This window comes from Haliotis rufescens, unplaced genomic scaffold (genome assembly GCF_023055435.1).
Source record: "Haliotis rufescens isolate VD_foot unplaced genomic scaffold, xgHalRufe1.0.p SCAF_8, whole genome shotgun sequence".
Lineage (NCBI taxonomy): Eukaryota > Metazoa > Mollusca > Gastropoda > Lepetellida > Haliotidae > Haliotis > Haliotis rufescens.
The window spans coordinates 36,580,089-36,598,769 of record NW_025964372.1 but is presented as its reverse complement, the minus strand read 5'-3'; the positions used below and the strand labels follow the sequence as shown (position 1 = coordinate 36,598,769).

Genomic DNA, 18,681 nt, shown 5'->3' with positions numbered 1-18,681 from the left:
TTTTGTGTAAAGCATAACAAGATAAGTGTGTACATTACTGTCAGCACTTACATAGGCTGTCCAGTCATTCTACAAGCCACTTTGGCAGCCATGTCGTCAAACGTATCGGCACACACACCACCCCATGTACTGTTGTAAGCAACTTCTAATATCTCTTCTGTGTCGTTTGCAGGCGAGGATAGAATCATTCGAGCTGTTGAATATATTGAAAAATAAGTTTTATAAGAAACGAGATGCAATAGTTTAAACTTTGGTGTGGTTTTGTATTCATCAAGTTATCGGTTAGAATTGAAATGAATCAAATTACTCACACTAACCAGACATTTAATCATGTTTTCAGTTCCTTTCAGCAGATTAAAACGACCATGCAAAACATACAGCAGCACCAATTCATGTCCAACCATCAATGTAGTCAAGAAAGCAGCTCTTTGGCTTTGACCAAGCTTCAGTCCTGGCAAATGTGTGTCATGTCAACATAGGATCCCTTTAGCAATACAGTAAACTACGGTTATAACGAACACGTTTATAACGAACGGACCGATATAACGAACTTATTTTTTAGTCCCGGACATTTGTTGTATATATGCTGTATATATGCTTATAACGAACTACGGTTATAACGAACCAAATTAGTGGTCCCTTTGAGTTCGTTATAACCGTAGTTTACTGTAATTGTAAAGAGAACCTTCAAGCATCTCCAATTTTCCAGTGACGGCTCGAAGAATATCGACATTTTATAATTGAAAAACCCTTTCAGCATACATCCCACCTAACTGCACCAATGTTACCTTCAGTACAAACAAGTCCTGTGAATGTTGCACATGACTCCTCTCCCCAGCCAGAGTGGGCACAAAACTCCAGTGACTCTTCATTTCCTGTACATGTTATGTTCTTTAGCCATATAAACATCTCGGATCCACGTTGTATGGCAGTATTGTAGGCACCGTTCCTACAATGTAGATAATGCTGCCAATTAGAATTCAAAGCAGTTAAACACTGAAACCGCGTTGGTTTGATCCCTCCAGTGTGGAATTCACACATTTTGGATAATTACTTTTGGATAATGTCTTTATTATTAAAAAAGACACTATTCTGTGCACCAAGCAATGTGGTTATCCAGAAGAATTTGATCGGAAGGTACAATCCGAAATTATGTGATTAATTAGATATTCTTCAAAATCATTCTTTTATTTTAAGGGGTATTGACTTGTACGTTAAATTTTCTGGACATGACATTGTCATGATTCTTACCCATACATATGTAGAATGTAGATAATGCTGCCATTAGAATTAAAAAAGTTAAACACCGAAACCATCAGGACATTATTACCATGGTAATCCAAGTTTCTTGCATGCTACCCGAGCCTCGACGACCGAAAACGAGTCACCACACACGTAGCCCCATTTGTTGCTATGTAAAACGGACAGGTGCTTGACTCCAGGGGTGATTGTTGTAACTAAACGGAGGCTGAAATCTGGAACAAATGGGATCATTAATGATACTTCAATGACAGGTCCTGCATAGAATAATGTATCATTTTAGACATTTTGTTCCCTGGTGATGTAAGCCTTTTTGTAATGAGAAAGGAAATCATGCAGAGACATATCACGTTATCAACAATAAACATCGAAAGTTTATATAAATTTTATAATTATTTTGAACAGACGTTGCGTTGTCACCTCTAATGTTATAAATCTGCACTGATAATTATATTATCTAATCTTCAATTCAAAAAATGAAGCAGCATAACCAAGTCATGGAGTAGTATGATGTCACAATGACTTTACAATGTCATTCATATTTGTGGTATGTTTGGGTAAAACTCCAGTTGACGTTTTCCTCAACACATATCTTCTGTACTATGTATTCTAATATTCGTTATTTGACATCACAAACCTCAGGAAGGAGTCTGGAGTTCACCGTCTATCAACTCTAAAGAGCACGATAAATAGCAATAGTCACATCAAAGACAACGACAATATTTTCAATACCTTCAAGACATGTGACACGTATAGAGTAATAGCGATGAGGTGCCTTCGTGCAAGCATTGATTTCACCCTCAGTACCATCACATCGCACACATGCCCGGCTTATATAAAGTATTTGTACGAAGGACCCTTCTCTGTAATATACAGAAGAATTAGTATAGAAGCTAGAAATATATTATGATGTTAATGTTTGTGTTTACATGAAAGCCTTGTATTGGAAGCATAGGTACTGGACTATAATTAATGCCGGTTGTAAGTGTCAAGGTTTCATTTTGTTATATAAAGCTACAAGTAGGTGTAAACTTTTCGACATAATAAATTCGTTATGGTGTCAGAAAAATAACCTAATATGACAACATATACGGCAACTAAAGACACCCTAACTAATGTTATGTTATTGTCCAGTATAAACAAATGATGGTAGGTGAGAAAGAAAAGATTTGAACACCGTGTACTTCAACATGAATCATACTTGATGAATAACGGATGTTTGCTGAAAGGTAGAATGACCGGACAATAATTTGCTAAAAAATCTCTAACGAAGATCAATGTGAACAAAGTGCGGAAAGCAAAATAAATTATTTTCAATCTCAAACTAAAGTCACCAACCTCGAAAAGTATAGTCATGCAAGCTTGCATCCGAACAGCGCCACCAGGACTATGAACATCTTACAAACATTCCAAGAGGTGAGGTGAATTGAGGTTTAACGTCGCGTTCAAGATTGTTACACTTATATAGCGACGTGCATGCACGTGTGTGTGTGTGTGTGTGTACGTGTGTGTGTGTGTGTTGTGTGTGTGTGTGTGTGTGTGTGTGTGTGTGTGTGTGTGTGTGTGTGTGTGTGTGTGTGTGTGTGTGTGTGTGTGTGTGTGTCTTTCTCTCTGTGTCTGCTTGTACTAGTCCGAAATGATGCCGTAAATACTGTTAATTTTCATCAGTCATTCAAAACATTCAAAACAATCCAAAAAGGATGAATAATATGTTAAATATAACATAATCTGATGTTACACACAATTGAGGTTAAGACCCATGAGGGAGAGGTGAGAAATGTTCTGAAATGTCCAAAACGACACACAATACAATTTGACAGAACACTGTAAACACCGTTCAGATAGTAGGTCGAGTAGGGGAAAATCTGCAGAACAGAACGGGTCATAATACCTTACCAGGAATATGAAAGTAACCTCATATTGGCAACAATGGGATATCTAATTCAAAGAATCTAGAATGTTAGATATGAATCATTTGAAGGAATTACTAGAGATCTAACATAAGGTTTTCTTTATAGATCAAGATCGTCCACCTCAATAGGACATATGCACCTGAGAAAAACATATATTTATCCTAAAATGCTAAATTTATCAAAAACAGATAATAGGACCTTTGACTTTTTATCCAATCTTAACACAATCGCCAACATTTGAGAAAGTTTTTTAAAAATCATTTGAGCAGTTACTGAAACGTTTTCGTTGGTCTTAAGTTTATGTATACAAATGACCGAATATCCAGTTAAAACGACAAAAAAGTGTTTCACCATCTTACGCCTGAAAACCCAGCATCCTGCACGCAACCGAGCCAATCCTATCAGCATAGGTGTTGTCGGTATAACACACATTCTCCCACTGTTTGTCATGATATGCTTGAAGTATACCAGGTGATGGGCGGGTACCAAGTAGCCTCAGAGGGATGGTGACTGGAAGGATATATTATGAGATAAGTAATTTTGATGTCTGAGAATTTGATTATATTATATGGTATATTTTAAAGTTCGTAAAACAAGAAAACTTGACAGGGTATGTTTTATGCATTAGACGTTCCTGCATTTGTTCTTGAGCCATGCGATAGACCTAAGGTGGCAATGGCGGACTTAACAAAAACTAAATACATTGTAAACTGTGTAAATAACAAGAGGAGTTTTGAAAGGAAAGCACACTATTTCTGTCGGTGCTCTATTGGTGTGTATCGGTGTAACTTTTGTCTATGGCAGCAGTGTACAGTTGCAAAGTGCTACCGACGCACCTTTTCCAATGACCAAAACTACCCGCACCTGATCTGTTTACAAAATGCTATACGGGGCTGTATTTGAAACGTTTACACGGCGCATAAGCCACCAAAACGTCGTCAGTTTACGTTTTTCACACACTGCTTAATCGCGGTTTTGAAGCATGGAGTCAGATGAAATCAATAAATCAATGTCAGCCCTGACACAAGCAATTGCAGCTGACATACTCTGATACGGACGTTCATTCATTATTGATCAGTAAGATCAGTTATATCAAGTCACTAAGACTACATTTTTAAGCGTCGAATTGTAAAACACTGCATGTTTACTCACAAGAGCAAACGACGCCAACATCTTCACCGTGACCACAATTGTGCATTCCCCATGGCAGGTGATTGCAATCGTCTATGTCCCATTCCTGCCCAGTACAGACCACGTCATCCAAGAGAATAGGACCCGTTCCACTTACAACGTTCGTCAGTGGCCTTGCTCCTGATCTACAAACATGCACTTGTTGTTTTACAAATGATTAAAATTGAAAAGACATCCATAAAGATTAATAACACACACAACTGATGTAGATATAGGTTTAATGAATAGCGACTGTAAATTCACGTTTATGTGGATTGAACATCGCTACACATTTTGTATTTTCCAGCACAAATGCTGTTCTCACAAGCTGTGCGTATGTTCGCTTTTCCTATTCCCGCTGCAAAAATAAATTTTGTTATGAACACAAACATCGCGCCCGGAGTTATTGAGTTATTGATGAGTACAAAATAAATATCTTAGTACAATGTCAGTCTGTAGAATCTGATCAGATACTTATGTTTTAAAAAAAGAACAAGTACAATTTTAAATTTTAAACGGTAAAGTTTCTGGTTGGGTAGAAACCGATTGTCTGCTTAATTATGCATTTAATACTGAATAGGAAACGGGTCAATATAGTCCTGGTTGAGTAGAAACGATCGTCATGTGATCAGCGACTGAATCTTGAGGCCATCAGATGAATAATAGTACACAGTGGTTCCCGTTTATAATATTCATGCTATGTTTATTTTGTGAGAATATCATGTATGCATATTATGAAATGATGCCGTAAATGATAGTTCGAAATAAAATGAAGAACAAAACCTTTCGGTTATTGAAAAACACATAAGCTGTAATGCAAATTACGCCAAAACGTAAATATGAATTGTTTGCTTCTTTTGATTAAATTTTACATATGATGGGGACATTTTCTGGGTTTTGGGTTACTAGTCAGGCCTCAAACCTTAGATGAGCTTATGTCTTGGCGCTTTGTGCATCGCCCGTCCCTATTTGAAATCGCACAGACACAGAAGACGGGTGAACGAAATACCTGTATTTTTCATCTTCCACGCCCTGACGGCGGGGAAGTGTAAGGGTTAGTTTGTTTTTGACTGAAGAAGGGCGCCATTTTGGTTTCTCCAAACTCCAAATGAAATGAGAGTGACTTAATCTGGACATGTTTTAACCAATCGCCTGTCACATTCTGTGACTAAATTATGTTTCGTAATGTAGATAATGCATGCAATTTGTTCATTTTGTTTTTTAAAAAAGCCATAACGGTTTATGTTCTGTAAGAATAAACTATTGCGCATTGAGCGAGTATCTTCTTTTGCTATAGGCGTAGTATGTAGTATTATCACGCACTGACCTTGCAATACTGTACATCGTATCTTTTTCAAGCTGTAAGCTGCCGTAGGTTTGGAAAGTGGGTGATTATTTCCCTTTACCGAATAGCTCTATTGCGCACTACCTTTGCAATGTATTGTATGTTATTCAGGCAGCCACCGCAAGAAATTCAGGTCAAGCATGTAACGCGCACTCAATCTTTCTCCTTCCACGCTGCTATTGCAACTTATTGGTCAACACGATTAAATACCAGGCTTCTTTAAAGTATGATTTTGTTTTTTTGAAAACACTTGTAAAACAACGGGTTTGATGTGAGAACTGTGTAATTGGTTGTCTTCATAATCATATGTATTGTGTTTGCTGTGCATAGTTGAACACAGTATTGTTTCACAGTAATTCACCTACTCGTCAGTATGTAATGTATGATTCATACCGTTTCATGTGGTGGTTTACGGTTCTACCTGGTTTATTGCTTTGATGGGTTTTTTAAAACTTCCGGCAGAGGTTATACACCCGTATATGTTCTTTACTTCTGGATACATAGGAAATCAACAGGTTGGTCTGTAGTTTGCAAGTATTTTCCTAAAAATAATTCGGTTCCATGATATTCACGATGTTGGGTTGAACATAGAAACATTCTCCTGAACATACTTAAAATCTAAACCGGAAGTAATCACAGCACCCAGCTTACCAAATGGGACCGTACAGAACAGTAATGAGTGAGTGGGTGAGTGAGGTGCGTTTAACGACGCTTTGAATAGTATTCCAGTTATATCTCGGCGTGTCAGCTTGATGTTGGAGGAAAGCCCGAAGTGATACAGGTCTTAGACATTCACCACTTTGGTGAAACCACAGAGGATGGATATATATTGTGCTGACAAACCTAGAAACATAATCGGGGCGAACCGTGACACTGCCATATGTTTCTAGCGTGCCCAAAGAACGCAACTCTGCGCAAATAGCGATTGGCAGCGCCTTATTACAAAACACACTAGGACATTCAACATTCAAAAGAGGTACATTATAACAATTTCATTTTAAAACAGGTGTATTTTAATGATATGGAAACAATATGAGAATTGAGCAAAACTAGGGTCATGTTGTACATACACGAAATTTATTTATAATTTTAGATATGAAAACAGATCTTGGACATTGATTCTTGATAACTGTTGGTAAACATTGTTAAGAATTTTTCCTTTTTACAGAGTGTAAAAAGTGTTTCTGGAAGAAATATGTTTTACCATTGCAAAATTTACACCCAAAACTTCACAATTATATTATTGGCTCTATAAGGATTTTAACAATATAATTGCTAACATTCCTGGGATATCATCATAAAACACAAACTGATGTTTTTAATCTATGGTAAGCACCTGTGGTTCCCAGTGAATGACTGTATGACAAACTCAAAGTACATGATCTAGACTACCAATTGTCGGACTTTCGCTTCTGTGGAAGCCTCGGTGGATGAGTGGGTTAGATCGCTGACTTTGTGTTTGCGATTGCGAAATTTATAAATGATTACATTAACTATGTCTTTCTCTTTGTGCAGTACATTTGTAGCACCTGTACTACCTGTATTCTCTTCAGTGCCAGGCAGGCAAACAAGGGGTACCATAACGCGCTCTATGTGCAGACGCTCTATCCACTAGGCCACACCTTATTGAACATCAGTTATGAGAGTATGTTAACCAATCGTGACTTACATGATACATAGGGTTATAAATATACAAGGAACAATATTTAAGGGAACTCAAGTCATTTCAGCAGTAATAATGAAATGATCATTTTTGTTGCACGAGGCACAGCTCCTGAGCGTGGATAGCATACTCGATCAAACTTTGCACATTGCGCATATATAGCATGCCGTCGACACATCCTGGTAACTGGCATGTGGCAAAAAACGCCACAACCACATGGTTTATTGATCGGGTACAAAGAAGGAAAATGAACCCAAAATGTACCTGACAGACAATGAAACATTGCGCACAGTAGGTATGATTATAGCTGGCCAATCACAGGATGGAGCTGCCAGACACTTTGTTAAACTAAAAGTGTGCTATCCCGACTGATGGAACGATATCGGCAAACGGGTGGGGTTAAGAGTAGGGTGAGTAGAGGAAGGCCCAGAAAGACTACTCCCAGGCACGATCGATATATTGCGCTGCAGAATAGATTCATTTCTGCGCCAGAACTAAGGAACAACTTCAGGACTTCCACAGAAGTTTGTCACAACAAGGTGTCACAACATTGTCCTGGCCAGCCAAACCTCCAGACAAGTCACCGATTCAACACCTTTGAGATATTCTGGGCCGAAGCGTTCTCAGAATTTGCAGCAACTTGGCCAGGCCTTACAAGACGAATGGCGAAGGATGCCACGGGAGACAATCCGGCATTCGATGTCCAGAATGCCCAGAAAAGCGTGCCTGCATCGATGCTCACGGGGATATTGACCTTACAACAAAGATTGAATTCAACAACGACATTTCTTTACATATCATTTCTAAATAAATTTGGGTGTTCCCTTATATATTGTTCCCAGTATACACTGCAGGTGATTCTGTGATATTTGATTGGCTAGCCATGCAGCGTCTTTTGCGTATATGTCTTCATAAACCGAAAAGTATGCTAACGGAGCACTGTTTTTTGATTGACTGATACTAGAATAGGCGGACCTTGTGTTGCATTATTGCGCTAAGCAATGTCACTCAATAATGTGGTTGTCTACAGTTTTAGCTTTTATATGAAGTCTTTCTGTAAATCTGTGAAGTTATTATCGTTGACGTATCTATGTCTTAGAATTGACTTTAATATGTTTTTGTGTCTATGGTGTTATGACGTAAGACGCAATGTGCCAACATTGCAAGCGGATTTAGACCCGAGAAGATCCGGGGTAGAATAGGTCTTCAGCAACATATGCTTGCCGTAAAAGGCGACTATGCTATCGTAGGAGGCGACTAACGGGATCGGGTGGTCAGGCTCGATGACTTGGTTGAAGCATGTCATCGTATCCCAATTGCGTGGATCGATGTTCATGATATCAAACACTGGATTGTTTGGTCCAGACTCGATGATTTACAGACCGCCGTCAAGTAGCTGGAATATTGCTGAGTGGGGCGTAAAACAGCAAACCAGAACCTAAAAGCAAGCGGATTTACCTAGTATCCACACATGTTTTTACAAGTTTGTGTTTCTATTTGAAGAATTTGGTTGACTTCTTGTCAACGGTTCTGTTAACTTCTGTTAAGTTATCAGAGATGATAATGTAATAAAATCAGATGAAGTATCTGTGTCTGTATTAAAGGCCTTTTGTTCAAGATAATGTCAAGATGCTTCAGAAAGTTAATATGTTCCAGAAAGTGTATCGATGGAAGACACACAGACGTCGCTATTTAAGTGCAATAATCCTTAAAAGGGACGTTAAACCATTTCATCTTACTTCACCTACCAATAAAAACGATCTTGTATACCATAATAATAATGTAACTCACTTTGCATAGCCTAACGTGTGACAGGCTACCTTGGCACCGTTAACGTTGCTGTCGAACGAGTCATCACACACGGTCCCCCATGATCCGTTATGGTAAACCTCCAGTCTTCCCCATGCAGCGGTGGTATTTGTACTGCCAACCAGACGCAGCAGAGTACCTGCATCTGATAAAAGCAAAACAGGTTATAGCACACAAAGACATGCAGTTAATGAATTAACCCACGAACGAATAATAGTAAAAAAGAAGTTGATTAAATTAAAAAAGAGTGAGTGAGTGAGTATGGTTTTACGCCGCTTTTAGCAATATTCAAGCAATATCACGGCAGGGGACACCAGAAATGGGCTTCACACATTGTACCCATGTCTGGAATCGAACCCGGGTCTTCGGCGTGACGAGCGAACGCTTTAACCACTAGGCTACCCGACCGGCCCTAAATTAAGAAAGAAGTTAACTTGAGTGATTACTTCGTGAAATACATTTTCAATTTTATTGGGCCTGTGTAACAGAAAAGGACAACACAACAAATCATTATACAATTTACGTTGGACTAAACAAATGCACTCATGTATTAGTATTATTCAACAATAAATATATGGATGTTATTATCTATACAATATATACAAATATCAGACAACGTTGTATTTCTGCTGGTTTCTACAATGGAGGGTAAGAATCATCAATAATTTAACAAACGATCCCAATAATTAACATGTTAAACATTTTAAAACTTCGTATCCCATGACCAGCAGCCAAGGAGAAAAAACAGAGACAAGGTTGGTCACAGTTGTCATCCCTGCTTAACACCCTGACAAGCATAAAGATAATGATAAGCATTTAGTCCAATGGAACACCTAACGTCTTGGTATAAGCTTTCAGCAAATTGTGCCATTTTACCTGAGACATCAATTTGTGCAACAGTTACGATCGACTGTGTCAAAGGCGATTTTTGATATCAACAAAACAAAAATTATTATGAGCTTTCTGTTAATTACAACATTACAGACGTATAAATGACCGATACAAGTTCTGTGGGATCTCAATGTCATTATTCTCCAAAGTCAGTATGCTCTAACTATGTTCTTATTCCCTTCCATATACCTTCTCAGGTAATGAATAAAGAGATATGTTTTTATATGATAACAACTTACAATAGTCTTGTCTGTCCCTCATTCCTCTGAGAGGCTGATACAAAAACTGCAAAGCAATAGCTTGCTATGCGTTGTGTTGACTTTATGCAATGAGATTCTGAATGGTAATCCATCGAGACCTACAGTCTTTTTTGTTGTTGGTTTTATGCATTACATCACCATTTACTTTCTGTGGTGACACGGTCCTGACACAGCCTGTACGTGACATATACGGTGACCCTGATCAAAGTACTGCTGCCAATGTAGTTATCAATCCTGTGTACGAGTAGTCAATGGTCAAAACGCAGGAGCATCACTATCCGCCAAACAATCACCTGTAATGACTTCTATTTTGACTTCCATTGCGCTTGTTACGCCCAATGAAATCTGTTTCGGTAGATAGTCGAGACTGGTTATTCTATGGCGTTGAAGTTTTGTATTGACTTCAGGTTGGTTGATGTTTCTGCCGGCTGACTGAAGTCCACGAATTTCATCATAAGCTTAGAACCATTTATCAATTATGCTGAGACAAGATATAAAAGAAATGGTTTTGCCAAGACCTAACCCATTTGAGATAACTGGTATCAAACATATGTGTGAGATCGAATTCCAGGCCCGTGATTGGCTACTCCATGGTGATGACCTGGGGTCAGATGATGACGGACTACTTTCCTGAGTGTAAGTCATTCATAAGTAGCTGTTGCTTCAGTCGAATGTTCACCTACGTCTGTATTGAACAGCAAGACCGTGTAATTAATAATAAAAATAAACAAACTCGTCTTCGTCTGCGAGTTTGTTTGTTATTATTATCAGTTACATTATCTGTTGTTATGGCAACATTATCGTTTTTTGAGAGTGTAAACCCCCTGGATGCCACAGCGACACATAGATCTATGTCCCTTCTCTTCAACCCTCACTTCGAAATCAAATAAATTTCAAAATACATCACGCAGAATCTTCACAGTTTTTAATTCCCCCTTCTGTTTATCATTTACTGTCATTTTAGGCAATTCAAAATTACTGAAAGTTAGGTACATTGTAAATCTCGCCAAATCACAATTCACGGCGTTATATAAATATGTACTGTGTGTTTAGAAATCTAAATATCGGATATTTACTCATAATTAGTAGAAAAATAGCATATTAGTGATCACGGGTATCACATCACTAATGATAATTCTGAAACGTCGCTGATAAGCCTAGAATCGTTTAGAATGTTTTGGAAAATACGCATACACAAACGCCGAAGTGTACGTTCCGCCATATTGGATTGTGTTTACAAAATGCCGGTTATGAGACGCCTATTCGATCAGGTATATTTCAAACTCAGCTGCTATACATGCATCCCTGAATTCCTCATACATTTCCGAAACAATGGATAGATGGTCCTTGTCACGAATGCAAATTATCTAGATGAAATCATGCGAAATAAATTAGGAATGGAAACGAAAACTCTGCTCGGCAAACTGTACTTGCTGAAATGTAAACAAAGCAAAATTCATTTTTAGAGGTACTTTCGACTAATTGTTCCATACACTGGCTCCATCAAGCGTTTGAGAATATTCATGGGAAGAGTATCCATGCACTAATTATGGAATTACACATATATACATTACAATGATGTGGTAAATTCAACAGAAGCCGTAACAGTTTCCGTCCTGTGTGACACCATGACTGACGCTAAATCACGCACGATGACGGTAGTTGTCTGCATTTCTGACTAATTCTCTTTGTTACATTCGAAAACATGGTAAACAAATAACAGTACGCAGATTGTCAGAATGTTTCTGATTACTTACGTGACACATTTATGTGTATACGATCCCTCAATCAACGAAACCGCCCCTGGAAATCCCGCGTACTGTTGTCAGTGAACACGCCATTTTGTAAAAGTCGGTCATCGGTAGTGATGTCATACGGAAGTAAACATTGTTGTACATATTTGGTAATTTCTTTGAGGTGTAAACTTTCAACTTGGCACACAGCGTGTTCTTGGTTTTTGTCTAGTTTGCATTCTCATCATCGCCTTGATAATCCACATATATGACGGAAACCTTTTTGTGTAGGATCACATTATTTATGAGTAGTAAGCAGCACAAAGGATGACGTCACTTATGACAGAGGTGTTATGTATTTATGCGCTACTGCAATCATGGGAATAGACAAAATTCATCGGTTCGATGCTAAAAAGATGCGATTTTAGGGTGTGTAAGAAACAGATTACTGTACTCGTGCCTGTCAGATACCATTGATCTTACAACTCGTTGTAAGATCAATGGTATCTGATAGACACACGTGTAGTAATCTCTATATCTACACTGTAGATCATTCGTGACCAACTCGTGTTATTCCGGGACAAGCCGAATAGCGACTCGTGCCCCTCTCATGGCCATTTTTGCGACCGGGTTCCGTCTTAGCGCAAACGGGCATACCTAAAACATTTGTCAACTCGTTGCGTAATGGTTCACACATCTTTCCCCATATATTATATATATTTCAGATACAATTTAAAGCACATCGGGACATGCGAAATAATACAGTATGATTGAACACATTTAACTGTGTCTTGGGTATATTTTTAGATGCAAGACATATGTAAAATCAAAAATTATTTCTGAGGGATTCTTTGACGAAGAACTTGAATTCATACGCGCATTCTGATTGGTTTGTCGTATTTTCGCACATAACATTCATCGATAGGGGGACGAGTCTTCTTGCAGGCTACGGAAAGGGGCGAATGGTGACGAATGCACTGTAGATATCGCTGCAATGAAATTACATCACAATGCTTTGCAGATCATTGTGACGTCACGATCAAATGACATCACTAACAGCTCTGCTACTGAAGCTGTTGGCAGTACTTTTTACACTGAAGACACTGCTAACTACTGTCTACAAATTGAAAAAGTTGGAAGAATGATGTTGGATGATAAATAAAATCTCACCCTCGTGTCTTTTGATATCAAATATATCAACACTCGTTGATAAAAATGGCAAAAATCCTCGGCAAGCCTCGGAATTTTTCCACTTTTATCAACACGTGTTGATATATTTGATATCAAAAGACACTTGGGTGAGATTCTCTATGTCTCATGAATCACCTAGGTGACATATAGAAGTTGACAAGAGAGACATATATACAAAGAAATGAGACAATAGTTAGTGGAGCATAGGCAGTCCATATTTTACATACAGGGCTAGTCGTAAGAGGAGAGGTTTATAAGAACAAGTCATAAGTGAAACAAATCTTTCAGTATTTGGATATTTACAATAATATAATGGGATATCTTTATTTCTTAAATCATCCAATTCATGGCATTCTAGTATAAAATGGAATTCATCACCAATTTTATTTTTACAAAGAGAGCAAAGCCTATCTTCCCTATTGAGGTTATACCATCGGCCAGTTTCAATTGGGAGACGGATGTTGGTGGTTCTGATTTTAGTAAGCTAGATGCGTAAATTATGAGGTAAATACAATAAGTAGTCTTCTACTGAGAGGATATCTTTATACAGATTATAATTATGTCCTTTTGAGGAATTTACTTTACTACTCCTCCAGCTTTGTAAAAATTGATCTATAAGGACAGTTTTGACGTTAGGCATTGTACACTGGGAAATTCCTGAGACAGACAAATGTGATTCAGACCTGTACTTTGTAAAATACGTTGGATTTCATTTACAAGTGTGAAATTAAACTCTGGGTGGGCAATTTGGAGTTTGAACATAAGTTTGATAATTTGGTTTCTGACAGAACTAATTTGCACCAATATGATACCATTCTTAACTTAACATGGATGTTTAATGGGTATCTCCCTAATTCCCCGTCCACTATGAAATCAGGGGTAGTTTGAATTGCTTAACCCTCTGGATGCCGAGTTTTTTTTCTGACGCACATTTTCATAAGATCGGAAAAGCGAAGTTTGTGCGAGAATTGCGCTCACGCGGCACTGGATCTACCTCTGGCTATAAAATTACCCAGAGGTGGAGAATATGAAATTTCTTATTTAATAGTGTAAATTTAACTGTAAATATCAAACCGGTTTTTAAAAAAGACGCTCCTAAGTGTTGTCCGAGAATTTATTCTGCGTTGAAAAACAGTAAATTTCTCCGCTTTTTATCGTACACCGATAAAAGTACTGTGCGACATTTTTTTTTATTAAGAAGCTTTACGGAAACTGTGAGCGAACAAAATAATGCCTAATATCTGAACGACATAACAACATATCAAATGGAGTTATATGCGTATGTATAACGACATACATTCAATTCCAAAAATAGCATGCCGTAAATGACGAAAACTGATTTTTCTATATGACGTCAAAAGGTGACAGAGAGGTTACACACGTACAAAGAAAAGGGGGCATAACTCCGCTATGCTTAGCTCTAGTTTGTTGTAACTCAGGTCACTTGGTGAGAATTAACTGTGGGTAAGGACAATATATTTTCGTGGTGTTTTGTTCAGGAGGAACCAAACTATTCCAACACAAATATCAATATTGAAACTGTACACGTTTAGTTATAAAATATACCCATCAGAAATGATGAAATCGTACTTCATAAAAAGGAGGTAATAGAGAAATGGATGGCCTTATCTAACCTATAACTTTGTCCTTAGATTCCAACATTCTCCTGATTGTTAACGGAGCACAAGCCTTATCACCAAATGTTATGAAATACCCTAAAAATAACACGATACCTTTTGACGTCATGGCTGGTTTTATGTCTTCGATAACGTCGGAAAAAGACGACACTGGTATTTTGATTATATATATCTCCCCTAATTTTCGTTCATGGTATGGAAAATCTCGATGTGTGAAACGGAATTTGACGCTTTTTCGACACAACATAAAATGACTGCTCTCACCAAGTAAATAATGTCTTGAATATGTAAACAATTAGAACGTTTATCGTGTATCTTAACTGGACAAGACACGCACCTGTTTGGCATCAATTTACGTAATGAAATTCCCAAAAGAATATTTCAAAACAACCAGAATTATATTCAATAATGGACATATATTTGTTCATGATTATGCTATTTTTTCTTACACAATAAAAGATGCAAAGAAAGCTCTATTGGTATAGAATTATCAGGGTAATCGTATACGTTTGAACCAACGGGGTACCTGGCATGGGTTTTATTTTTATACATTTTACAATTCCTGGAGAAATAAAGTAAACTGTTTACTATCCTGTGATCACAATATTGAAACAATACTGTAACCATTGATTATATAATGCAAAACGAGAGGAATAATTCGTAAATTGTTTGTGACTAACGCGCACCTGGTGAATCGTTAGATATCACTGTTCTTTGTATCCAACGACATAAAAGACAAATCCAAGACCAAGACATTTCAGAAATGTGTGCATATATTTTACCGAAACATATTATCCATTTTGTTAAAGTAATATATTCAGTTTTAGTTATAAAATAAAATGAAACGGCTGTTCATGGACATTGGTTATATGAACTTATAATATTGACTTATTACACATCCCAAGAAATATGTACATGCTGCAGTTACATTTACACTTCATCTTGTAACACTTGTCCAAAGGAAAGAAATATCGTAGTCGACACTATAAACCTATCACATTGTTATGTAAACAATGTTCAAACAAACAGGAGATTATCATAGGTTCCTTCATACATGTTGTGGCCTATATGTACGTATGATTTCATTTTGAACATTGACAAATATCCAAAGTGAAATTAATTGTGTGAAAAAATGTATAAAAGACATCCAAAATATACACCATAACTGAAACTGTAAACAGCATGATACAGTGATCGTGTGCACTCTCATTCAAGGACCTTCACCTCAAAGAAATGACCAAATATGTACAACAATGTTGACGTATGACATCACTACCTGTGACCCACTTTTACAAAATGGCGTGTACACTTTCAACAGTACGCGGGATTGTACGAGGGGACTTTCGTTGATTCAGGGATCGTATAAACATAAATGTGACATGTAAGTAATCAGAAACATTCTGACAATCTATGTACTGTTATTTGTTGTCATAATTTTCATAGAAACAAACGGAAATAGTCAGAAATTCCGATAAATATCGTTGTGGTTGTGCGTGATTTTGCGTCAGTCATGGCGTCAACCAGAACGGTAACTTTGACAACTTCTGTTGAAAATATCTAATCATTGCAATGTATCTATTTGAAATTCCGTACTTCTTCCTACGATTCTCTTCCCATGCATGTTCTGAAAATGTTGAGCCAATATATTGAACGAATAGACGAATGGATAGCTCAAAATAGGAGAATATGCTACACTGTGTAAAATCTGAATTTTGCTTTGTTTTCATTTCATCCATGTGCAGTTTTTCGAGCACAGCGTTCGTTTTCACACCTAAGTTATTTTGCTTGATTTCATCTAGCCACTTTGTATTGTGACAAAGACCACTGGTCATTTGATTCTAAAATGTATGAGGAATTCAAGGATGTAGGTATTGCAGATAAGTTTGAAAAATACGTGATGTTACAGGCGTCTCATAACCGGTGTACCTGAAACGTGATTTTGTAAACACTATCCAATATGGCGGAAAGTTCACTTCGGCGTTCGTGTTTTCGTTTTTCCCAAAACATTCTAAACGATTCTAGGGTTATCGGAGACGTTTTGGAATGATCATTGGTGATTTCATAAAAGACAGATACCCGTGATCACTAATATGCTATTTTTGAAATTCATTTCTCCGAGTAAATATCCGAAATTTAGATTTCAAAACATGCTGTAAATAACGCCGTGAGTGGTGATTTAGTAATGTGTAAAAAATGGCGACATTTACGATGTGCCTAACTTTCAGAGGTCATGTTCAGTACTTTTGCTTGGCCTAAAATGCCAGTGGATGATATCACAGGACAGGGAATTTCCCACCTTATTCAAAACTGTAAAGTGTTGTTGTGTGGGTGATGTATTTTGAATTTTATTCGACTTCAAAGTGAGGGTTGTACAGGAGGGACATATATGTCCCTCTGGCATCCAGGGGGTTAACCTTCAAAATATATTTACAATATCTTAAGTGAACACGTTCCAGTATAACAGTATTTTCGAAGCCCAAAACTTCGGATCCATACAACAATATAGGTTGAACAAGATAGTCAAACAGTTTAAGTTGACAGTCAATTGGTACTTCTAATACTCGTATTTTTCTAAAAATAGCAAACATTGCTCTAGAAGATTGGTAACCGTTACAGGCCGTGGCGGATGCTATCAGCATGGCAGGACATGCTTACCCGTCAAGCGAACACCTAGTGTCATCTCTTATTTTCACGGCGATCCATTCATATAATTTTCGCTGCTATTTTGGCTGTTACGGCGAATAGAATCTGTTTCGGTTGATAGTCGAGATTGGGTATTCTCTTGCGTTGACTTTTTATATGTCTTTAGGAATGACATTTATGAATTTATTTTCGTTTGAAGAATCAAATTAATTTTTACATTCTCCCGCTGTTTGAATTTTAGAGATTTAGAAGTTTTAACTGTTTTAAGTGATGACTTCGCTCTAACTTCCTGTTTATGTTTATCAAGCTTCCTTTTCTCCTACATAAGTGCCGCCGCGATTCGCTGTGCAGAGTTGCGTCCCTTGGGCACGACAGAAACCTATGAATGTGGGTTCGAATCCCGGTTCACTCCGATTATGTTTCTAGGTTTGTCAGCACCATACCCGTGCTCGTGGGTTTCACCGAAGTGGTAAACGTCTGAGACCTGCATCACTTCGGGCTTACCTCCCACATGAAGCTGACACGCCGTGATATAACTGGGACACTGTTAAAAGCGGCGTTAAACCCAACTCACTCACTCACATAAGTGCACTTTTCAGGAAACATATTTACAAATACACCCTTTGTTAAAATATGTTAGAATAATCGTTTTGACAAACGCTACTCCACAGCTCCACCAAATATGGTTTCTGTCAGAGGCGAGTAAACGCCCACTCACGATTATTGCACTTATATAAGAACGTATGTGTGTGCGTGTGTGTGCATGCGTGCGTTCGTGCGTGTGTGCTTCTACTATTCGACTGATATACCATGCTGCATGATTACCCAACTCAGACATAGTACTAATGTACTGAATCCGAGTCGATTTGTCCTTGTTTTATCCCCTTATTGCCGAGGGCCAGGCAGAATTACACCAAGTACCATCTTTTAACGTGTATTGGCATGTCGCGGCCGGGGATCGAATCACCGACCTTTCGGGCTTTCTGTCATAAGATGTAGATGACAGGTTATTCAGTCTTACGGTAAGTGTTCATAGACACGCATGAACTAGAGTGTCAGTGGGGATTTCGGGTTATGCTTGTCGTAAAAAGGGGACTTAATCTTAAACATGTAGCTGGAATATTGCTGAGTGAGACGTTAAACAATCAAGCAATTGCAAATAGAAT

The 18,681-nt window shown here is 37.9% G+C and overlaps 1 protein-coding gene across 1 annotated transcript in view; it reads right to left on the bottom strand.

The window, feature by feature from the left end:
* LOC124138416 (scavenger receptor cysteine-rich type 1 protein M130-like) overlaps positions 1–18,681 on the bottom strand; it is a 39,191-nt gene that overhangs the window by 7,949 nt on the left and 12,561 nt on the right. Inside the window, exons 2-8 of the mRNA XM_048389799.1 lie at positions 9,143–9,305; positions 4,326–4,489; positions 3,533–3,683; positions 1,993–2,123; positions 1,331–1,475; positions 789–949; positions 52–193 (exon numbers count right to left, since the gene is read on the bottom strand). Coding sequence (XP_048245756.1) covers positions 52–193; positions 789–949; positions 1,331–1,475; positions 1,993–2,123; positions 3,533–3,683; positions 4,326–4,489; positions 9,143–9,305 — 1,057 coding nt within the window. The remainder of the gene's footprint in view (positions 1–51; positions 194–788; positions 950–1,330; positions 1,476–1,992; positions 2,124–3,532; positions 3,684–4,325; positions 4,490–9,142; positions 9,306–18,681) is intronic.